At 30.1% G+C, this 25,748-nt stretch overlaps 1 protein-coding gene across 2 annotated transcripts; it reads right to left on the bottom strand.

Annotated features, from left to right (window-relative positions):
- Nucleotides 1-267: 267 nt before the first annotated feature.
- Nucleotides 268-24,683, bottom strand: LOC108911069 (angiotensin-converting enzyme-like). 2 transcript variants are annotated; one of them, XM_023455163.1, is made up of 12 exons: nucleotides 24,495-24,683; nucleotides 11,601-11,808; nucleotides 7,934-8,189; nucleotides 5,449-5,781; nucleotides 5,249-5,346; nucleotides 4,696-4,865; nucleotides 4,282-4,406; nucleotides 4,073-4,197; nucleotides 2,345-2,562; nucleotides 1,041-1,181; nucleotides 488-663; nucleotides 268-431 (listed from the first exon to the last, which is right to left on the bottom strand). In XM_023455163.1, the coding sequence occupies exons 2-12, from the start codon at nucleotides 11,799-11,801 to the stop codon at nucleotides 355-357; spliced, it is 1,920 nt and encodes a 639-aa protein (XP_023310931.1). In that variant the 5' UTR covers nucleotides 11,802-11,808; nucleotides 24,495-24,683; the 3' UTR covers nucleotides 268-354. The 2 variants fall into 2 exon arrangements, with proteins under 2 accessions (XP_023310931.1, XP_023310932.1); XM_023455164.1 differs by lacking the exon at nucleotides 24,495-24,683 and adding an exon at nucleotides 13,702-13,798.
- Between the last annotated feature and the right edge of the window lie 1,065 nt (nucleotides 24,684-25,748).

Here is a 25,748-nt window from a genome sequence, read left to right as displayed (position 1 = left end):
GTATTAAAATATGGAATTTAAGTTATTGTTAATTTCGTATTAGTCTTTGTCCAGCGTACTAAATTATGCGGATCGAAATTTATTTATCAATTTCATTACTGTTGGTAGGCGTTTCTTCATTAATACCTAGGTTTTAGATGTAGTGAATTTTATTTTATATTATTGATACCTGTATGAATTATTAAGCAATACAATTCTTTTTTAAATTTTAATAGATCACTACAATCCAAAACAAATGTGTTTGCATAACAAAATAAAATCCATGAATGTGAACAATAATTTAGTTTATATTTAAGTTAAAATTACATCACCAAATGGTATAATAAAAATAAAGTACTGTTTTTTGCATGTGTTCTAATTATTAATATCCACGACGCCTACATCATCAGCGTTCGCCTGTCTTCCCTTATCCTTTCTAGATTTCACGCAAACTGTAAATAATTAAATTATCAATTTCATGAATGACAGTATAATTCTTATAAAATACCACGCTTCGATGTTTCCCATCCAATAAAAACTTCGTTCTTTTCATTTTCCTTTTCCAACCATTTTTGCAAGGGTTTAAAATATTCCAGAAGGTCACTGGCATCCATCTTTCGTTGTCCTGTTAATACTTCCATAGCATCTGGCCATGGCCTCGATGATCCCATAGAGAGCATTTGTCTGGAAAATTAAAGTTTGATTTATACTATAAAAATTCTATCCTATGTTTTTTAATTAGAGTAGATTGTAACCAATGAATAAAAAGTTAATTTCCGTTATAACCAATTTCGAGGGCATAACAGCGACGTTGGTGACTTATAAGAAGAGATCATTGATAAGACTGACTAAAATAAATAATACAATTTCTCGCCTCTACTTCAAGGGACTGAAATTATACAAAAAAATATTTTATTACTTATTTATGGTTATGATCGATTGATGCATAGTATCTACCACATTTTAGAAACATTTCATTTTTTTTTTGACGTGTGTAAGTAACAACAAAGTTAGATACAGTACCATAACATGAACCTACAATTTAAAAAAGACAAACTTACTTGAGAGCATTTCCTGCATCTGTGTTCTGATAAATATCACATTCGTGTAGATTTTTATTTGGATTATTAGGTTCATACTGACCAGCCTTTTCGCAAACAGCACGATGGAATTGGAACTGTATCACGAAACTTATGAAGTACCTGAAAGTTTACAAAAATTAAGCATAGTTGTATAATATTAATGTGTTGAAAGGTCAAGAACTATAGGTAATCATCGTTATTATATTATTACCTACTACAAAGAAGATGTGATATGTGTAAGGAATAGTTATATAAATATTCTCAGTTAAATATAAAAAAAATTATTTGACTATCAATTTATGTACCTACTATACATAATCAAGAATTCAATCAAAATTTGGAGTTGTTTAATCAAATAACTATATTTTGTCAATGAAATGTGTAAGCTTGAAGGTGTTAGTGATATTAGATAGTCAAGAAATACTGAAATGGAAAAAAGTAATAGATGATACTCTAGACCAAGGGTCGGCAACTGGCGGACCGTGGTCCAGGTCCGGACCGCGGAAGGTAAAATACTGGACCGCCAAAAATGTTTTGAAAGTATAAATTACTCAAATAAATTATTTAAAAAATGTTTTTTTACGTCTGAGTGCCAACCTTATCATTTTTTCTAGTATTTTACAATTGTGTGAGTGTTTTGAGTTCTTAATGGTTAGTAAGCAGATTAAATTTGAGTTTAAATGAAAATTTGAAAGAAATATGAATTTTTTTCTGGACCTCGTTAAAAATTTTTAAAATTATCCGGACCCCACCTAAAATTACTTGCCGACCCCTGCTCTAGACTAAAATTACTAATACTATAAACGAAATAATGAAAATTCTTTTGAAAAAATGAAATATTTTGCAACAAGACAAAAATACTGTGTATGAGTGAACAAATTGTTCCTAGCTGCAACAGGTTCACGAAAGAAAGAGCTATTCTATCTCGAAATGGACATGTTTTTTTTCTACATATATAATTATATGTTCAGTTTAACCCAAAATAAGCTTTTGTACTATATTATTATATTATTAATTATTTTATTAGTTGTTTACACATGAATTCTACTTAAAGTTGACTCCAAAGTAAAATTTTTAGTTCGCTGTTTATTTTAATATTTTTCTGTAATTCTAAAAATGTATTTTGCTTCCCTAGAGAATGCTAATTAAAATGTTTAAAATAATCTACCAAATAATGGTAGATGATATTACAGAAATAAGGAAGTCTAAATATTTTGTACGAATAAATACATTCTTGTATTTAGTATAATAGACATAACAGTTTTAATTATGTTGTACCTAACCTGAGGTATGGAACATTGGAAACTATGTGATACTTGGCAGCTGGGTCAAAATCGTCCTCAGATCTATCAACAGGAGGTTCAACACCTTGATATTTTTCTCGGAGTTCCCACCACTTGCAATTATAATCTTCAGGTTTAGTTTTTCCGGAAAAGATATCCCATCTCCATAGGTCCATAAGGTATCCGAATGGTAAGAAAGTTATTTTATCCAAACCCACCTAGAAACATTAAATAATTACATTGTTATACTGTATACATATATTCGTACATATTCATGTATAAAAATGAGTATGTACCTGCGAGAATTAACTTCGTAACACATAATAAAATATGCCTTCAACAGGGTGGACACTTTTAAGGTGCACACCATTAGCACAGATTAGATAGATACCATTAGCTTTCCTGAACTAAAAGACTGTATATCTTTTGCAAAATGGTGCAAAAATACAATATGGCGTCCATAAAAAAATCAGTAATTGGTTATGAAAACATAAGGATCTAGGAGGCCCGGAAAATGTTTCAAGATTAAAGATATGGAACAAATAAGAAAAAAAAAAGTTTTTTCAGCTAATTTCAGGAACAGTGCAACTTCTTTTCATAATCTGAAATGGCATGGAAATATGCAACTCTTTTGTAATTTAGCCAGTCCTATATATCTTCTAGTACAGGAGATACTAATGGTGTACACCTTAAAAGTGATCACCCAGTGTACATATTGAGTACCTAATAGGTGCTGTTATTATCTTGCTTAATGTAAATCTTACGAAGATATTTGATCGTTTATACCATAGATTTGTTAATTAACTATTAAAAAATAAATGTTAAAAAAATATACAGGGTGATTCACAACTTATCCAAAAAAATTTGGGAATAGATGTAGCATGAGAAATGGAACCAATATTGTAAAAAAAAAATTTTTGTAAAATCCTTATAGTTTCCGAGAAAAAAATATTAAAGTTATAATACATTCAACCACTACATAGCTGGACAACTATTATAGTCTCTAGCGTCATTCGCCACGTGGCTTCAGCGACTCCGAATACTGAATTCGAATTTTGCAATCGTCGTTGCGATATTTACGTTATCTGTGGTGTTTTAGTAGTTAGTGTCAAAAATGGGCAGTTAGTGTCAAAAGTGGTTTGCGTGTACTCGGAGTTGATGGAGAATTTATGGTGAAGCATTTGTGTTATGTTGAAACAAGACAACATTTGTGTTAGTTCGTAGAAACTGTGTACAACGGACCCAAATGTGTTTACACATTGGATAAAATATTGAACAGTTGTTATAACATCGGGTATGTCAAATGATTTTATTATTTAAAAACACAAATTAATTTTATTAATTAATAAAGGCAAAAGCAGTTGAATTTGCCGATATAAAATAGGTTCGATAAAAATCTATTTACATATTTCTTTCCTTGCGAATGTTTTTGTCCGTTTTTATCACACCGCCATGCCGGTCGCATTATGCTAGGTCAGGTTTTACAGTGGACCAGTTTCCAGTGCCGTGCAGAAGTGTATTTTTAAATCATTTTCGAACTGCCCTTTTTGATTTTTCTTTACAAAATTGTATTTGTAAGGGTCCCCTGTACATCCAGAATTTTTTTTTTTTTGGATAAGTTCTGAATCACCCTGTATATCTTATTCCTAGTTACAAGACATTCCCAGAGCTGATCTGCACAAAAATGTAGAACACCATTATGATTATTCTGATAACTTTATTAATTACCTTAAATAAATTATTCAAGACAGATTGGGGATTGTCCTTTTCAGATTTTAGCAGTCCAATTTTTCTTAAATGTTTTGTTGATCGAACTGACAAAGAAATTAAATCTCCTACTGCTTCGTGGAAACCTGCAGATAATATTGTTATAAAAAATAATGTTCACTGCAAGATATGCAGATTATGTTTTCTGATTTGAATTGTCAAATATTTACCATCATTAGCGCCTTCTCGGAATTTAACAGGTTGGTCCTTGTACTGGAGAAAATATTCTATGTGTCCCATTTCATGATGAGCTGTTATAAATTGTTCCTTGGTAACTTCAGTACATTGTTTAATTCTGAAACAAATTAAGAGAAAATTGATTAATATCACAGGTACAATTATTTTTAGAAGTAGCAGATTTATTGTTCTAGGTTTTACAATCGCATTAAAAAACTAAGTAATAAATAAGACAAAATGTAAGATTGTATTTTTAATATATGTAGGTAACTAAAATTGGGCATACTACAAAAAGTTCACATTTAAAGAAAATATCTTGATAATTATGTATGAAATAAGATGAGACGCAAATCATATTTATGTTAAGAATAGTTATATACGTATTAGATATGTTTTTTTTTACTCACCTAAAATCTTTTTTGTCAAAGAAGTCCCAAGCTGAAGCGTGACATACAATCTCTCTGTCGGTGGGTTTGCTTAAAATAGATTTTTCCCAAAAGGATTCTGGCATTTCTGTCAAGTTAATAGATTTGAAAAACTCTTCGGATGTTTTAAATATACGGACAGCCGTATAATTCTGAAAAAGGAAATCGATACAAAATATTGTACCTAATTTGCATTAGTTTTAATAGTTTCAATGTTTTTTCGAATGTTTTGTAAAATTGTGACTTTAAATATACTATTTCTGTATTTGTTGTATTAATGAGTTGTGTTAGTATTAACATTTTTTATTTTACTTTTCTGATGAAAATAAATGGGGATACACATCCAAATGTGTATGTAATGTGTTTTTTGTGGAAATTACGTAAATATAATGCAGCGTCAAAATAACTGATAAATTCTTATGGGCATTCTTATATACATAAAAGTATATTGAGCATATATTTTTCTTATATAAAAATGTTTTCTCATATAAAACAATTAAGTAGAAGAACATTTAACCACTTGTTACATACTTACTTGTTTCAACAATTCCAGTGTTAAATCTTCATCTTCTATATCAGAGAATGGTAAAGCTAAGTCTGCAATATTGGACCAAGTTTGTCCCCACATATTACCTAAAAAATCCAATTTCAAATAATCACAGACATCAAAATATGAATACTGTTTCTAGATCGCCTTTGACCCAAAATTCGTGGCAAAAAAACAGTAATGCCTACCTAAGAGATGAGCAGGAATGGGCCCCTTCTCGGAAACAATGTCTCCATATTTTTGCCTCAGTTTGAATCTCACATAAGCGTGTATTTGTAAATAAATAGGTTTGAGTTGCTCCCATAAGTTTTGTATGTCATCTTTAAAATTTGGATCCTCGTAATCATATAACCAATATTCAGAAGTGTCGGAAAAGTTATTGAGACGGGCTGCTTCGTTACTTAAATTTACGTAATCATTGTAAAGATCTCTACATTTCGGACCTATAGCGTTTCTCCATTCGAGCCAAACGTGTTTCAATTCATCGGGATTGCGTGAGGTTTCCAGTATATGAGTAAGGTCTAGACAGTAGTAATAGGAGTAAATATTAAGAATATGTTTTTAGAATAGTTCAACATAATAATTTTTAAAATCACATTGGCAGAATATAGTAATACCAAGAAGGAAACATATGGATCGTAACTTATTACACAAGCTTATACAGGGTGATTCAGAACTTATCCAAAAACAAAAATTCTGGATGTACAGGGGACCCTTACAAATATAATTTTGTAAAGAAAAAATCAAAAAGGTCAGTTCGAAATTGATTTAAAATATACTTCTGCACGGCACTGGAAACTGGTCCACTGTAAAACCTGACCTCGCACAATGTCACCGGTATGGCGGCGTGATAAAAATGGACAAAAACTTTCGCAAGGAAAGAAATATGTAAATAGAATTTTATCGCACCTATTTTATATCGACAAATTCAAATGCTTTTGCCTTTATTAATTATTAATAAAATTAATTTGTGTTTTTAAGTAATAAAATCATAAATTAAAACGATATCCATCAACTCTGAGTTGCTATACACGCAAGCCATTTTTGACACTAACTACTAATAAACTGATGTAAATACCACAGATAACAGGTAAAAACTACCGCAACGACGGATTTCAGTATTAGGAGTCACATGGCTCTCCACGCGTATTGCGAATGACGCTAGAGACTACAGTTGTCCAGCTATGTAGTGGTTTAATGTGCTATAACTTCAATAATTTTTTTCTCAGAAACTATAAGGATTTTACAAAAAATTATTTTACAATATTGACTCCATTTCTCATGCCGCATCTATTCCCAAATTTTTTTGGATAAGTTGTGAATCACCCTGTATATCTTAGCGGAAGGCAATAGATTTTTTGTTAATTTGCATAGTTACCTATTAATGTTATACTACTGTTAATAAGAGATATTACTAATCTACTAGTTGTTAGCAAAGGAACAGAACTTGCTTCTATATAATTTTTCCACAAAAGACGTATCTTTGATTGATTTAAATCGCTGTGAGTAAACAAATTAAAATAAAAGACAGAGGTGGCAGAAAAACAGAAAAATAGAAACATTTAATCATTAAAGTCAGACAGGAAGACAGACAAAGTTACCGATCGAAAGGCAGGATGTCAGGTAGATGGACAGAGAAAAAATACAGGCGGACGATAAATTCGCTATCACACAAACAGGTGTGCAGGTAAAACGACTGACAGATAAACCGACAAAAGTAGGCAGGTGAGTATTCGTATTTTTTTTCCAATTTCTTTCGCCTCCTATTCTTACTTTAACCTCCTATTCTTACTTTAACCTTCAAACGACCTTCAAACATGAGGTGATAGAAGATTCAGACTTAACAAGTCAAAAAACCTATGCCACCTTTTCCTAGTTTGACCTTCAAATGACATTGAGCCTGACGTGATAGAGCTTAACCGACCTCGGCATCGGTATCAGTATACGGTGTTTTTTTATTCAAACTCTTGAATTCATATTTCCATGTTTACTTCTTAGAACTAAAAATCAGTCTAGTAAAATTGAAATAATTTTTACACTCTTGATATTAATAGGAAAATGAAAATTCGAAAAACATTTTTCTGGCAATATTAGAGATACAAGGTATGTCTTCAAAACGGTGCATGATTTGCTAGGTGAAATTGTTATACGCAACATACAATGAAGAGATCAAATCTAAAAACAGTGATGTTCTAAAATGTCGCTTGGAAATACTAGTGACATCTACATAATAGTAGAAACAACAACAGATCCAAAATCCAAAAGCAAAATACGATATGGTTTAAAGTCGTTTTATATTTTCATTTCCTATTAGTACTTGAATTTATGGCAGCCAAAACACCCTCTTTACTCGGTACGATCTGTGCTTTTATAACAATTCTGCCCTGTTAATTCGAAAGGTCATGTGTACAAGTCTTGAGGCTGAGAAATCCAGTTTAAGTAATGCTAATAATATGTATAAACAATACATATAAATAAGATTAGGTAATCTTTTATAGTTAAAAACAGTCAATAATATGTACAAATTTTTAATAAATACGCCCGTTCAAGTTAAAAACTGTTATGATTGAAAGCCTCTAGTAACTACAAGTAAGATAGCATTTCATTAAAAGATTCTAAATAAATACAAATCCGTTTTATATTAATTAACTGTACATTTTTTCATCATTTTACCTGGCTCCAAAGCTAAATCACATTTTTCAGAATCCTTAAAGTCGCATATTTTGGCTGTCGAATAGACTGCTTCCATATCGCTGATCGTTTTGTGAAACTGTTTAAATCTGTCTTCAGGAAGTGCAGCTTCGCCCAAAACTGCATATTTAGAAAATTGCCTTTTCATGCCATAGTTCGAAAGTCCTCGCCAGCTGTAAAGATTGACTTGTTGCCAAATCGTCTTTTCATCTTTTGCTGCTTCAGCAGCCACTTCTAACTGCAATTAAATATTTAAAATTCAGTTTAATCGTCAGGATAGCAACATTGACAAATAGTAACCTTGTAGCCTTATACAGGATCTACAGGGTAGCACTAGTAGCAAAGCAGCACTCCCGGTTAACCGGAAGTAGCTGTCAACTTCGTTATTTTAAATGGAACACTCTTATTACATTATCGACAAGATAAATTGAAATATACGTCAAAAAAGTTGAAGCTTCCCTGTACCTAAATCTAGCCGTTTTCGAGATAATCGACATTTTATAAAAATTTTGACAGATGCAAGCGTTTTGAAAATTCCTTATATCTTTCTTCGTTTAGGGAGCTTTCACTTACTTATTGGAATACACAAAGAACATAAGATGCACTACCTTCCGCTATCAAAATTACTTGAGGAAAGTTATATTAAGAGTACCATTTTTCACGTTGCATTTTGAAATCTTAAAACAGACAAAATGTTTTAAATTCAAATGGAACATAATTATTTTGCTGCATCATATTATAGAAAATCAAATTCTCTTTTCACCGATATAGGTATTGTAGGGGTTACAGATTCAATTTTCTCAGATATATTCGGTTTACTTAGTCTCAATAATATTACATTAAAATAACATCAAATGCGCCTTAGGGTTGTTGACTATAAAAACAAACCATATACAAATTGTTGTTGATACAAAGATTTTATATAAAAGGACCTGCCTGTATAGTAAAATTTTAAATGTATGACAAATTAGTGGTAGAAATCATTTATGAATATTTGTGTTACTTAAAAACTAGTCTGACGTCATAATGGGCAATTGAATAAGAAGCTATTAGCGATCTTTTTGCATAATTTTGAAGAAGAAGAAAATATATCAAAATTGTCCATCAAACCTTGTTGCCCTGTTTTATGTTCTTTTAACTTTAAACAAAAGTGACCTGACTACTTCTATACCTCTGATTTCGCCAATATTAAAACGGTCGTCACTGTTTAAAAATTCAATTCATGGTCATAAAAATATCAATTTTTGGTAAAATTTGCGAAATAGCTTTCACAAATCCCGTTTCACACATTATGCTTTAAATCTAAGGGAAGGAAGATATTAAATGATTATTACTAAATAATAATTTTACTTAATAAAGGAATTCGAAGATTAAGGAAAATAACTCGTAGACTTGAAAATATTTTATGTGACAATGTCACTGACAGACTGACACTACTGACAGTGTTGACAGAGCATCTTCTTCCAATTTTTTTCCTTTACGCAATCAATTTCACATAATTTCACTACAAGGTGCCCCTTATGACGTCACAGCCGTTTTGAAATATTATAAAAAATTCAGTTTTAAATAATTATTTTAAAACTGTTCCGACGCATTTCTCAATCTCTAATTGCGCATACACACTAATTAGTACGTGTACAATTATATTATCTACTTTTTGAAATTTGGTCAACAACGCTATTATCATTCAGCATTCTACAAGTATAAAATATATTCTCGACAAGAAAAATGCAGAATAATTATTCAAATGAAGATTTTTTGAATTTATTTTATACCCATGGGACATTCACCATGAATCAGTATTAGCTGCATTTCTATGATTTGGTATTTTACAACATTTGACTCGGCCAGCTACGTACAATAGCGTTCTTTGTAAATCATTGAAATATATATATATTTTCATTATTACATTAATAAAATGCGTTGTTTGACATTTGTTGCATCTTCTAATAATGAAGGGGTATATATTTACAAAAAAATAATAATAAGATTTCCTTCCAATGGGATACTATTATTAGTAACTGCAAGTACAGAAAACAGCAAATAAGCATCATTTCATTAAGAAAACAATGAAATGTAACCAAAATTTTAAATTACAGTATCCTCTCAACCCCATTCCAAATATCATAAAATTATAATAGGTAATGCATTTATTAGTTATTTGAAATTATTTATTTTTGCTGTTCTTTAAAAACTTTTATGGCAACATTAAAAATTAGAGAGAAATTCTAAGAAAACCAACCGAAATCATTTCATTAATTGTTCTGTTTCAGTTGCAAAATGCCAAATCATAGAAATACAGCTAATAATTTTGATTCACGGTGAATGTTCCATTGATATAAAATAAATTCAAAATATCTACATTAGAATAATTATTCCGCATTTTTATTGTCGAGAAAATACTTGATGCTTGTATAATACTGAATGACAATACCAATATTTGCCTTTCAAGGCGCATTTGATGATATTTTAACGTAATATTCTTGAAAATATAAGTAAATCGCAAATACCTATCTGAGAAAATTGAAACTGTAACCCCTACAATGCCTATATCGGTGAAAAGAGAATTTGATTTTCTATAATATGATGTAGAAAAATACGTGTATTATTTGAATTTAAAAAGTTTTGTCGGTTTTAAGATATCAAAATGTTACGTGAAAATGGGACACAGTATAATTTTCTTCAGTTAATTTTGATAGCGGAAGGTAGTGCATCTTATGTGCTTTGTGTATTCCGAAAAGCAATTGAAGTCTCCCAGAATGAAGAAAGATATAAGGAATTTTCGAAACGCTTGCATCTGTCAAAATTTTTATAAAATCTCGATTATCTCGAAAACGGCTAGATTTAGGTACAGGAAACCTTTAACATTTTTGACTAATTTTTTCAATTTATCTTGTCGATAATGAAATAATATATAAAGTGTTATGTTTACAATAACGAAGTTGACAGCTACTTCCGGTGTAACCAGAAGTGCTGCGTGATAGCATTATTTTCATTGAAGAGGACATATCTGATAACCCCCGTAAACAAAATTTCAGTCATATTGTCTTTGGTTCCTCTGAAACGTTTAATAGGCCACATACCGTTAAGAACCCTGTAACTGGTATAAGTATAAGAAATTTTATTATGAATAAAAATGTTTCTGTGAAGATAAATAATAAGAAACAATTTTTCGGCCTATTTCCCTTGATTGCGACAAAACAATCTATTTTTTTCGAAAGGCACGTTTAACAGATCATATATAGGTAGATTTCAAGTCGAATGACATTAAAGTCTGCTAAATAAGTTAAAGATTTCTAACAGACACTCGCATTTGTTGTCTGTGTGTTAGTACACATACAATTAGGTATTAGAGAACTATTTTCTTGGTTACCTTACTTAAATTGCCTTATATAATATTGAATTTTCAACCGACATTGATCTTATTTAATGCAAAATTTAATTTTCCACAAAATTTGGTAGTAAATGTTTTTCTAAATGCCGGATTGTTTTGGCGTGGTCTATGAAAGTAAGCGGAAAATATAGTTATAAAAGTTTCTTGAGGCCATATACTTACAGGATCTTTTTTGTTCAGCGTAAAATTTCCTATGAGGTTCCAAAGTTTTTGCGTTTTGTAAGCTTTAAATGAATCTACAAAGTATCTACTTACTTGATGTTTCAAGTTTTCATCTGTTAAATTTGTGGCGTATGCCCAATTCGCTAAAGCTACTTTGTTTTCATTTTCTTCAGTTCTTTTGTTTATTGCTCTTAAAAGATTTTGTGCTTGGAGTTCTTCTTCTTCTATTGCAGGATCTTTGGCTGTTATTAGGCAGATCCAACACAGGCCAATTAAAATAAGTTTTTTAAACATAACTAACCTGCAAAATAATAAATCATGTACCTACGTATTTTTTTTATGAATGTTTTGACAGAACTTTCAATTTTGACAATTACATAATTACATTTTTTAGAAGGCGTCTAATATAAGAGGTGATTGGTGAAACCATCTTAAAGGTCTTGCTGAAAATATATCAANAAAAATTGTTACCTAGACTTTTATAAGTGGAAATGGTAAAAGGGCTTATAATAAACCTAAAAAAGGTAAATGCGTGAGCAGAGACGGCGGAGAGTTGATTTGGGGGGTTGAAAAGTTATGAAAAATTGTATCATTGGGATTTCTGGCGAAAGTTGACGTCAAACAAAAAAGTATTTAATACAAAAGTTGGATGTATCTGGGTAGGTACCCTAGTCTACTCAAATTTAATCTTTTTTCTAAATTTGTGACTATTAACCTTTTTTTTTTTAATCTATCGACTTACCTATTGAGATAGGGTAAACTTATAACTGTGCTACAAATAAATAATTTTAGACAGTAGAGCAAATTTGCTTAATATTTTATTTCATTTGTTAAAACGAACTTTTATTTGCCTCAGTATTAAACAGGTTCTGAAATTTCCTTTATTTTATGTTATTATATTATATCTTTCATTTGGAATAGTTTCCATATTGTAATACTATTTTAATATATTCCGTGTTGGAAGCTAATCTGTTCCTAATATAGAAAATTGTACAACGAACAATTGTTCGAAATTATAGAGGCTTGAGGTACCTTTACTTCCAACCTTAAATTTTGATTAATAGATACGTTCACACATAGCCATGTAAATGTTTGGCAGTATTATTGAGAAATATCCATAGACACTTGGAATAAGTATAAAAGCTATTTAATATGATTACAAATTTAGCAAAACGGTTTAGTTGCATTAGAATACTCCGAAATACTGTCTAATCCATTAATGTACTTGATAGTAGTGAAATCAATTTTTCTCGGCAGGTGTACCTTTTTTTAAAGAAATTAAATAGGGTTTTTAGAATACCTATGTAAGTTTCCATGTCAATACATTTTAAATATTGATACCTGACTATTGAATTTGAACGTTACTTTACAGGTATACTTATTTTCTAATAGAATTTAGTAACAATTTCGTCGTCGATATAAACAATTGAATATTTTTAAATTTATTTGTGTTTTCTTCCTTTTATTTTATAAACTACAAAGGAAAACAATATTTCGTAAAAACTGAAACTAGTTGGCAGTTATAGAAAAAATGTCTCTCCATCTTCATTACAAAAATTTTCCCGACTACAATATATTATAATATAAAAATAGGAAGCGAGCATTATTCATCTGTTACGATGTAATTAATTCGTCAATTTAGTTTATGTATGACATCACACATTCTTTATCATCAGTTTGTTAATAAAAACAAAAGCAAATTGGATTATTATAAAACATTAATTTGGCAATGTTTTGTTTTGTATATAAAGATTTCTTTTCTGGATTTTGATCCCTAGTTACAAAAATGATTACAGAACAAAATGTAATGCTCTAATTGCTATATATTTTCAAATGTTATTCAGAATTTATCTTCTTTTATTTTTGTATAAAGGAACGCTAACATCTAAAATAATTAAATTAATAAAATTAACTTTATTAAATTGATAAAACTTACTAAGTGAATATTTCGAGAAGTATTATAGAACGTTAGTAATTAATAGATATTAATATTCATAAGGAACTTGAAACTGATATTGATTGTTTTATTAAATGAAATTATTATAATCAGATTCCTTATACCTTAGCACAATTTGTTTTGTATATTACCCTGTTGTCATTGTCCAATAAGATATTGATTAATATTAAAATTTTAAATAATATATGAACATTTGCACCCAAAGAAAATTTTATTCATTAAATACAGATATGTTACCTTGCTATTATTTACTTGGTTATCGGCTATCAGCACCTCACAATCAGTTTCGTCTTCAAGTAACACTCGAATTTTTTGGACATTCTATCCGAATTAAAATTTACATTCGACTATGTTTTGTGTATATGATTATCTGAATAATAAATTATAAATAGATTTATAATTGTCAGATGGCGCAGAATAATTTTATAGTTAAAAGTTCAAACATATCACATAACATTCAAAAAATTGATTACAATATTTTCCGTTTTTATTTGGTATTCACATAATTTCTCGTGTGTATATAAATAAGTAGGATATCAAATAAAGATAGAAATGTCGTTACATTTTCAGAGGACAGTTGAAGACGTTTGGACTTTTGTTACAATCATTTTCAAGATAAAAAATATAGGTACAGATTTCTAACATTCTGTTGTCGCTTCCAAGCGGAATTTGGAATGAAGAAATTATATAACTTATTTTTTACATCTCAACAAAAAATATTGAACAGACTTGGAAAGCCCTCGACTCTTTTAATATACCTACTATACTGTAAGAATTTTACTTTGCCACCACAGTTGACTGACCCTAATGAAATTAATAACAATAATAACTTAATTTCTGGGAAATATTTCTAATAATTGTCCTTATAGTCCAACCAAATTACACTTGGAGAAAAAAAAAATTGTTACCTAGACTTTTATAAGTGGAAATGGTAAAAGGGCTTATAATAAACCTAAAAAAGGTAAATGCGTGAGCAGAGACGGCGGAGAGTTGATTTGGGGGGTTGAAAAGTTATGAAAAATTGTATCATTGGGATTTCTGGCGAAAGTTGACGTCAAACAAAAAAGTATTTAATACAAAAGTTGTAGATAATGCAAAAATCTACAACTTTTGTAGAGGTCACTTTTTAACATAACCTCAAAATTTCCGAGAAAAATGCGAAAAACAGTTTTTTATGATTTTTCGTTTTTTATTTCTCTTTTCCGCAAAAATAATTTAATTTTGACGAAGCTTGGTGAAAGTATACCTTCACCTGTCTTAAATAACCTCAAAATTTTTTAGATAAAAAAATCAAGAAGTTTCTGAGATATTCATTTTTTTCGGCCTGAAACACTTTTTTCAAAGAAAAATTCTACTTAAAAAAATCATCGTACAGAGTTCTGCCGATATTCATTTTCTTCGTTTTAACATATACTTTTTGGTGAAATAAAAAATCTGTAATAACATTTCATAAACATACTCAAAAATGCAAGAAAAGTAAAAAATGACTTGTAACTATGAATTTTTCAGTTATTGTTGATAATTTGTTTAAATTAAAAAACATTCAAAAACTGATTACACCATTCAATTCTACAAAAAACTGTGTCTCATTGTTTGACCTAAAACTTTATTTTTGTACAGTATTGCTATAAACATCTAAGTCGAATTACAAATAAATTATCTCTGGACGATTTGACATTTCTGCAATACAAAGTATTAACTGTAAACCGAAAACACGAAATTTTGCAAAATTGTTTTATTTTTTTCTGGCTTTATTTGAAAAAGAATTTTAAATAAATTGCATACTTACATTGCCACTTTTTTCGCTCTATCCAATGGCGTCAGCATTTTTGCAATTCGACGTTTCGTCTTCGAGGGGCTATCATCAGATTAAATTTTCTAAACTACTATTTTTATGACAAAATCTAGTCATTTTTAATTCTGTGTTAGATGATATTACTATTGCAATCGCTTAAAAAGGTTTTTAGCTATCATTAAAAATTGTGTGAGTACGGCTCTGAACGCTTTCAAAATACCTGTATCTGTTGGAGGAGAGAGAGGGGGGGGAGAGAATAAAATCCAATACAGCACAAAATATCCAACAATTTTTTTTAATCCATAAACTTAACAAAAAAATAATACGAATTTATGAAATATTTTATTATTTCTAATTAGTATTGCTAATAGCAGTAAAAAATTGTTGGATATTTTGTGCAGTATTGACTTTTATACTGTTATGACTTCATCCAAGAGATATTTTGAAAGCGTTCAGAGCTGTACTCTGGAAAAATTTTAAATTATAACTAAAACAAGCTAAAAACTTTTTAAGCGATTACCATAGTAATATCCTCTAATTCAGAATTAAAAATGGCTTTATATTTTGACATAAAAATAGCAGCTACTTCTTTAAAAAAATTAACCCGATGATGGCCCCTCGAAGACGAAACGTCGGATTGCAAAAATGTTGACGCCATTGTATTGAGCGAAAAAAGTGGCACTGTAAATATGTAATTTATTTTAAAATTCGTTTTTAAATAAATCCAGAAAAAATTAAACAATTTTGCAAAATTCCGGGTTTTTCCGGATATCTCCGGAACTACCCGGAATTTTAAAAGTTTCTAAACAACATATTGTTAGGTATAAAAAAACTTTTTTCTAATCTGAGCCATCCCGTATCTCTTACCGTTTCCTAGATCCTAATGCCTATCCCATCCTTATATTGGACACACTGTATATCTATGTCTTCATCAAACTTAAAAAAAATTAGTACACTAATCGATCCTATGGAAAAAAATATTATTTATTTTATTTATTCACTATTCGACTTATGTTTATAGCAATACTGTACAAAAATAGTTATGGGTGAAACAATGGGACAGTTTTTTTTGTATTTTTTCCGTACAATTGAATGGTGTAATCAGTTTTTGATTTTTTTTTTAAATTTAAACAAATTATCAACAATCACTGAAAAATTCATTGCTGCAAGTCATTTTTTACTTTTCTTGCATTTTTGANACTGAAAACTTCTAGCATCAACATCCGACTAATTTGTATCAGATTCAATTACAAATTTAATTTAGTTATTCGGCCTTGAAAGCTTTTAAATTGTTTCAAGAGAAACAAATTTCCAATCTGGTGATCTCCGTTACACTAACGAATCGAAAAATAAGTTTCCAAAGTTTCCAAATCACGTAGATCGCAAGATAATTGAATGTGTTGAAATGTCATAGAGTTTCCATGACAGTTTCCAAACTTGAAGATATTAATATTTACTGATTACGACTGGAAATGTCAACAGGCATTTGAAAAACTTAAATAAGCTCATGTTTACCACCGACATTGGCTTATCCACGAGCAGGTGAACAATTCATAGCCGATGTGGATGCTGGCAAGACTGTAGTTGCAGTTTTTCTCGTTGTCAAAACCGTCATATATTTCCATAAATACACGATACTTTACTTCGAGAACACATCGTACCTCCTTGAAATGGATATTCTACTCGGTAGTAGGAGTAGGCGATAGTTGTTAGTAAACTAGTAGAAATCTTACGCGTATGCGTTCTCAATAATAGTTTCTTTGGGTAGGGACTGTGGGGAGCGACATAGTTGTAATCTCTTAAATTATGATCCACAACTTTTGTATTGAATACTTTTTTGTTTGACGTCAACTTTCGCCAGAAATCTCAATGATACAATTTTTCATAACTTTTCAACCCTCCAAATCAACCCTCCGCCGCCCCTGCTCACGCATTTATCTTTTTTAGGTTTATTATAAGCCCTTTTACCATTTCCACTTATTAATGTCCAGGTAACAATTTTCTTTTTTTCCCCTATAAATGAGTTATTTTGATTGGTCTATTAATTTACCTTGGTTTTTAATTTGGAATTAATGAGTAGGTATATAAAATTTATTAAATTGGAGTTTGGGAGATGTTTTAGAAAGAAAGATTTAAAATAATTCTAATATTAAAGAATTTTACAGTCTGCGTGATATTTGTTGAGATATAATTCCCTGCATCACTTTCTCGGAAAGAAAGACATTGACGGTGTTCAGATTTGTAATATTAATCAAATTACTAACGAGAAAAAAATGAATTGTTTGGAGAAATGTCAACTGTAAAACATCAAATTTGTATTTTTACGCTTTAAGCGTGATTTATGTTTTTAAATAAGGAATATTAATAAAGAATTGGTGGAAAGTATTTAGTTATCTCCACGAAACTATTGGTAGCAGAGCGTTAAGTAGTGGAGAGGTATTTGGTTATTTCTGACGGTGTGGCATTTACTGTAGCAGCTTGCCGTGCATATGGATTTCGCAGTTACGAAGGCGTGTTTGTTCATTTATTTTCAAGGAATTCTATTTCAACACAAATTGTACAGATTGTATATGCTATTGAAATGTGCGTCTGTTAGACTAATTTACCTTACCTAAGGTACCTATATAAATGTGAATAAAAACTAAATTAACACATTGAAACTGGCAGTGGCATAAAATAATTAACAAATGCTTGCGATTTCATGGTTCGAAGCAAAGTATATCTAATTCAGTTTTCTATTTTTTTTTCGTGAAATTTACTTATTCAGCTGAGGATATTTTTTAGAAAAAGTATGTTAACAAACAAATCTTGACTAATTCTTGAATTCAGCAATTAAAAAAGACTTTTTTAATAAATTTTATAACTTACAAACCTACATACACACATGACTGATGTCACACGAGAAAGAAAACAAATTTCAAGAGAATAGGTAAAAATAATATGATAAAAATAAAGCTTTGATCCAGAAATACACTTCAAAAAATTTTAGTAAGATATTCAGCAAATTTCATAAAGTGTTACTACATCTATGATTTTCTTTTTGAGAATCTATGTATTCTTAGTGAAAACAACATATTTACATGATCAAATATTATCTATTTCAGTAGTATAGCACCTTTGCTTTGCTATACGGAGTTTGCTATCGAGGGAGTTACAGTAGGAAGCATCTTGTTATTATATTAATCTACTGTTTTAAATATATGTAGGTATTCTATAAATTTTAAGATACACTTGATACAAAAACACTTCTCACCTTTCCCCCCCCCCCAAAAAAAAAGATTATTTGGTATCATATCACCTTTATTGTCTGATCCGCAGCCACACAAAAGAAACTGTTTTTCGGGTATTTAGGTCAGACTATGTCTCCCACATGTTTTCGGGATCGCTGAATCCGAATCCCCGATCCATTTAACCCCATCACGTCAGGTTTAACCATTAACCCCATATAACCTCATAGCCCAAGCTGTCAAGTCCTATTACACACAACGATCCTGTAAAGGGGGCTGTGCACACACAATAACCCTATAATCCTATAATTTGTCAACCCTCTACTCCATAATCCTGTAACTCCATAACTCCAATAACCACGTTGCGCAGAAGTTCCACTGTTTAATGCAAGGAACATAGCCTATATCGTTACGTTATTGGCTCCCAGTTACTGCGTAACGTGGTTATTGGCGTTATGGGGTTATAGGATTATGAAGTTACGGGGTTGGAGGATTATATGGTTAAATATATTCTGTTTATAGAGCCCTGATATATCCCGCGATGAGAGATGAAGACAAACTACTAAGTAACGTAGTTATTGAAGTTATTAGTTATGGGGTTATAGGATTGTCGTGGGTGCACAGCTCCCTTTACAGGATCGTTGTATGTAATGGATTTGGCAGCTTGGGTTATGAGGTTATGTATAGGGTTAATGGCAAAACTTGATGTGATAGGATTAAACGGATCACGTATTCAGATTCAGCGACACCGAAAACATGTAGTAGATATAGTATGATCTCCAGACCCAAAAAACATTTTTTTGTGCTGCTGTATTATGATTCGATAGCCATAATCTCGATTCCATCAACAACTGTACCTTTTCAACAGACACTAAATTTGGGATCAGACATTTACTTGACCAAACTGATTAAAATTGCACTTTTTTAACATTGAGAATAAAGGCCAAAGTAAATGAATTGTTACAGGAGATTTTTCTAATCACGAGATATTCAAGAAAAATAAGATAAAGATTAGTTAATTATTGTTGGAGCAAACATTTTAAGCATGCAGAAAATTAATACTTATTTAACTGAGAATGATGAGATGACTAACGGAAAGAGTAAAAATCAAGAGGAAACCGCAGGAGTAATTTAATGTACAAGGTCGAATAATATTAGAGTAATATTATGTAATACTTTAGTAATATTTGGGTATTAAAAGAAGTATATCTGTTACACGTAGGTTGCGCGCATGCATTATCCTCCTTCCTCCAATCTCTTTTTATTACTTGAGTATTACTTGAATAACTAATAATGATAGACAGCAATAAATTGTGGTTATCAAATTAATTGAATATGCTGCAAATGAAAAAGATATAAAAATTGACTACTAATGTACAAATTGTACAAATTAGAAATAATTTAAGTATCCCAAAAGAATGTTAAATTTCAAATATGCAGCTTTCTCTCTTTCTAACGACATATTCCACTCATCAACATTTATAGGTGAAGCACTATTTTGCAGAGCTGACTCTATTCCATTTATGTGTGTAGCAGAAATCGTAGTTTAGTAATAAACGGAAAAGTTATTTCCATGTGAAAAATTAATTGAATTGCATGCTACTGTTGTTGCAAACATGTCATCGGAACCATGTTGCTCACTATTTAATAAGTAATAAGTTAATATAATAAAAACTATAGAAATTGTCTATCTCTCTCTTGTGTGTGTGTGTATTAAACTGATTAATAGCGGTTTTACACAACCATGAATTGATGTAGGTGTATTATGGTTCAATTATTTGTAATAATTAGGTCTAATTTAGAATACTAATATTGGTTTCATACCAACTTCTAATAATTCAAGTTATTTACTATACCACTATATCTTCTACTTGTTTTACGACATGAAAAATTGACAATAGCTTTGTTCGAAGAACAAATTTGCAACGGTTTGAATTTGGTACCATATGCGCATGTTTTACCAATTCTTGTATCTTTATCTCATATTTTCTATTATGTATGTACATAACAAATAGAAACTCAGTATTAATAATAAATTAATATAATTATTATTATTTATGAAATCTTCATTGATTAAATTATTACTGATAATGTTCGATAATGATTGAAATTGATATGTTTTCTAATTAAATTAAATCAAGCATTTAAATATAAACTCAAGTTATAAGTTAACAAGATAAAAAATATCACAAATTGAACAGAACTGTAGTGAACTTATGCACATGTATGTACTAAACCAAAAATTTCTTAATCGTTGGGAATTAACCTGATCAGTTCCAACTAATTGAAACACCAAATTTATTGTCACCCTTGATGAGTTGCTGTTTTTCGAACGCTCTAATTTCTCTTAGTTCAGTTCTTTGAACAAAGATTATAATGAGGTAGAAACAGTTCAATACTTATAAGTTTTCCATGAATTTATTATCGTCGATGAACTGACTACAATTTTATGTAAGTATTACCATTATACAATGGTATTACACATAACAATGAATTCAAGTTAAAAAAATTATTAATTATTTCTGTACTGAGTAAAACTGCTATAAGTATTAAGCAGACTAAGGTACCTACTATTCAATTTAACTTGTAGAAGCCAAGTCGGCCTTGATAAATACCAAGGAATTTCATAGTCTACACATCAGTGGCGTGATATGTACAAGATATAACATGAATAAGTGAATAAGCTAAAACGGAATATTCTTTAAGCAAAAATAAGCAAAAAAGTTTATTTAGTTTTTTTAAATCTATCTTTATTTCATATTCCACAAATTGGTATTCATAGATTGGTCACGTGGCTTGTAAACATTTATGAAGGTTCTGTAGAATGTATATATCTATTGTTTGCGTACGGTCAAGAATCTAGTCAAAAAAAGTAGGCGACTGTGGCACTTACCCTAAGCCTCGATGTTACAAAGCGAGAGTTTTTAATTATGATTTTCCGCGAGCTGAGTCACGCGCAACTACGGTGAACTTTGCAGTCTTTACAATTTACATGTGCTTTTTCTTTCTTGTTTTTTAACGCGTATATACGAAGTTAAGCAGAATGAAAATGGAATTAATTATTACTTACTAATTATTAAAATAAAGAGAAAAAAATTAACAAAACTACTTAATTAGGTACTATTTTCAAATTTTCGTATATTTTTAGACACTAAAGCATCATAAAGACAAAGATATGTTTTCGTCACCAGGTAATACAAATAAATAACAACAAAGTTCATATTCAACAACAATAACGATAATAAATACATAAATTACATTTAAATGCTTCATCAAGTACTTTAGTAGTAGATAATGTACATTTTAGAGTATGAGCAGTCATTTCTCATTCTATTGACTAGTGATTACCGAAAAATTCAGTTGCTAAAAGGCAAAATAAAATCTAACAAATTTATTTATTTTTATTAAATTAGCATTTTACTAAATCAATATTTTTCTTCGTCTATACTAACAGATAACAAAAAATATATACTTAGAATTCTCATTCCTTTAAAAATATCCAATAAATAAACAAAAGTGTGTACTGCCGCAGTTAACTCATATTATTTCTCTAAAAACATATTGGATTGTATTCCAGAAATTTTAGTCTTCTGCAAAAAGTATATTCAGATACCTAATTGTCATAAAATATAAATTAAAAACAATGCACAAAAACAAGTGGTAACAAAATAGTACATTATCGTTTAAATACGAAAAATATAAAAAGGTTTAGATCGGTAAAAATAATACCTATTTTCCATGTAAAATATTTCTGAGAGTTTTTGCGAGAGCACTCTGTAGTTGAATATTATTTATTTTTTCATGGTCTTCAAAAATAGTTAATAGATTTATTTTATAATATTGAACACAGGTTTGTTTTAAAAAAAGCCACAAAATATATAAACACTGTTAAAAACAATCGTATAGGCAAAGGTATGTGGGACGACGACCCCCTTTACTTAAAAAAAATCTATGCCTATAACAATTTCGTGTTAGTTAATTTTCATTTTTTCAACTTGCCATAATGCCCCTTTTAAAATAGTGTCTCTTGTGATTTTTTGAAATAATAAAAGCAAACTATTCTCTTCACTTCTTTGTTTTTATTTTACTTCGGAATATTATTTAGCAAAAGAAGGATGTTATGTAAATATTTGAAAAGCTTATTCCATTGAGCCCTTTCTCTACAATTCAGTCCGGAGAATTTCTAATGAAGATTGCAACAAAATTATATACGACATAACAACACCCACAACACCATCTTTGTAAACCTTTTAAAAGTTTAAATTATAAGTTTTGGAATACCTAATCTTCCAACTACGTAAACTATAAAAAGATTCAAAATGCAATCTGATAGTGGCAATACATCATTGGTATCTCTTCTTGGAGTACGTCCTTTTAAAAACACTAAACAAAATAATCCATTAGGTTTAGGTTGGGTGATTCGTGCTACAGCTATAGACCTTATAATAGGAAATTTTATTGAGGTGGCAATCGACCTATCTAACTATTTCCAAATTTGAGAACAGGAGCCGCAAATTAATCAGAATTGTTAATAAAGATTAATAATAATCCTGAATGTTAGATAGGTCGATTCACCCCATCAAAATTTTGGTGGAGCAGCAGGTGTAAGTCCTACAAGTTGGCTACTACCACCACCCGATCTAAATCAGGGGTTTCTAAGGAACAGTGTTTACATTATATTCGTAGAGACGAATCAGTGTGCCTAAGGAGAGGAGTGTGATTATTAGGTCCGCCGTAAATAGGTATCCTAAAGGCTCCTGTACACGTTTGGCCAACTAGTTGGGCCAATGAGTTGGGCCAAAAATGAGGGCACTGTTTACACGTTGGCATTGCTCATTCTGCATTGGCCATTTAACGAGCATAGATGTAGAAACTGTCGCTGCCGCGGTAATTTATTTGTATAGTACTTTTAATTATTATAGAAATGTGTACCAAAGAACCACTATTCCATACCGCCATCTTAGCTCGTAAATATAATCATTACGCTGCAAGCTGCAACACTATCCTTTCCGCTTAAACGGCAACTACGTAATGAAGAAGAGGCCAACGTGTGAACACTGTTGGCGGATTGCACCAATGTCTTTTGATGTGTGCACGAAAAACCGACAACATTCGCCAAGTGGTCTAGTACACGTTGGCCCAACCCATTGGTCAACTAGTTGGCCAAACGTGTACAAGAGCCTTAAGAAAAACACCATATAATATTAGAGAGATGTACTGTCACTGACGAATTACATTTTGAATATGTTTTATAGCTCACGCAGATAGTAGATTAGATAGATTAGATTTCAAAGATGAAAATAATTTGTTCTATTTATATATCATAAGTATTGTATTTATATATCACTTAATTGTTGTTTTATGTCATAAATAAATTTTAATTTTGTTACAATCTGTATTTGAAATAGAACAAATTCAGCTTTTCAAATATCTGTCTATAGTATTTGCTTCCTTATTTAGAAGTTTATTAGATAATTTGTTAATAATATGTCCCGCAACTAAAGGAAAACTCAGCAGGTAAGAGAATAGTTTAAATTAACTCTTTCGAAAAATACTAAAAATCACAAGATACATTTTTTAATAAGAGCTTTATGACGTTTTAAAAAACTGAAAATTATTGCCTATGCACTTATTGTTAACAAAGCTTTTAATGTAATTTTATGTCCTTTTTTTATAACGAGACTACATCCAAAATTAAAAAAAACATTTGTTTAAGCCATTTTGATGTTATACGGAGAAAAAAAAAATAAATTTCAACTCTGTACCTACCTCAAAAAACATGTGCCTCACGAAAAAAAATTGTAGGGCAAAAAATTATTATTTTCATACAATCTATCCATTTTGAAATTTTTCGTATCTAAAAGATACCCTAGTTATAACACATTTTCTAAGATGCAGACAGGATTATACATATAGATGAATAAAAATAATATAATTTAGAGAAAGTTATTTGGACAGCATATTACTTTCGTACCTACTAATCATGAGTAGAAAAAGTGAATACTTACTTTTGATATGTGAGACTTTAGTCTTTGTTAACATGTAATGTTTCTCAGACTAATTTGCATGCAAAGGTGTTTTTAGTTCCATAAGAAGGTTACAGTGAAAGACAACAACGAGAGACCGGTTAGATTGTACCATTGGCCAACGACCGCCACTAGTTATGTTCCACTACAAACAAACCGATTCACCTGAGTGTTTTCTTACAACAATATTCCACTTATAAATTTGTAATATATACTGAGCAATCTTTCTTCTTAACGGGTGGGGGAAGAATAGCTAAATAATTTTCGTTTTTAGTCGCTTTTCAATAGGTACCTAATAGACTATAACAAATCTAATAGGTTAATTACTTACCTTTGAAAAAACAATACGACATACCTCTATTACTTAATTATGACGTAAAAAATATAATTTAGAACAAATGGGTATTGCTGAAATTACTTTGTTTTCATATACACTAGTCACAAAAATTAGAGGATAAAAAATCCTAAATTTTTAAGTGATTTTTAAAACAGCTGATAGTCAAATATTTTTATCTTTGAAATCATAAGCAATCCAGTTGAAAAATAATTTAATAATTTTTTAGTTTGATTCATCATCATTAATTTGAGCTGTTCAAGAGTACAATGATTTGTCGGTGAGTTATCGTCATTCAAAGAAAAAAATACCTTTTTGGCTTTGATAATAATTAATTACTTGGAAACTAATAATCGTACAGAAAATCTAAGCAGGGTTTTGAAAACTTAAAAGTATCCTCTTACCGTTTTATGATAAAAAAAACTACATATTCAAAGGTTTTCGCTAAACTTCAGACAATTTTACAAATAATGAGTAGATTAAGGATATTTTCCGTATTTTTTTAACCTCAAAATATCTTAAAGAAACCCTCCAGAATTCAAACCGCTGCGATTTTTATTACATTGTGATCCGATTGATTGGAATTGTCACTTTTGCTAAAAATCAATTTTGCATCTTTTGTTAATATACCACAGTTACATATCCTTTATCAGTAAGATTGGTGAAAAAAATCTCCATATATATAGTCGATCATATTGCTTTTTTAATTAATCTCTCTGTAAGCAGTGGTCACTTTCCAAAAGTCCTAAAACAATCAACAGTAGTTCCAATTTATAAAAGTAATAGCCCCGGGGATATTGCAAACTATAGCCTAATACATGAACGCGTATTTTTCAACAGAGTTTTCGCTTTTATTGATAAATATAACATAATGTCAAGTTGCCAACCTGGCTTTCAAATAG

This window comes from Anoplophora glabripennis, unplaced genomic scaffold (genome assembly GCF_000390285.2).
Source record: "Anoplophora glabripennis isolate ALB-LARVAE unplaced genomic scaffold, Agla_2.0 scaffold500, whole genome shotgun sequence".
In the NCBI taxonomy this organism is placed as follows: Eukaryota; Metazoa; Arthropoda; class Insecta; order Coleoptera; family Cerambycidae; genus Anoplophora; species Anoplophora glabripennis.
The sequence above is the reverse complement of the archived record's forward strand: the minus strand, read 5'-3'. Positions and strand labels throughout refer to the sequence as shown.

What these genes read in the sequence shown, in the direction of transcription:
- LOC108911069 (XM_023455163.1), bottom strand. Translation starts at nt 11,801, where the DNA reads ATGTTTAAAAAACTTATTTTAATTGGCCTGTGTTGGATCTGCCTAATA. An exon ending in TCCAATGTTCCATACCTCAG is followed by an intron (nt 1,182 to 2,344) that starts GTTAGGTACAAC and finishes GTAAACTTTCAG; the next exon opens with GTACTTCATAAGTTTCGTGA. An exon ending in GATGCAGGAAATGCTCTCAA is followed by an intron (nt 664 to 1,040) that starts GTAAGTTTGTCT and finishes TTAATTTTCCAG; the next exon opens with ACAAATGCTCTCTATGGGAT.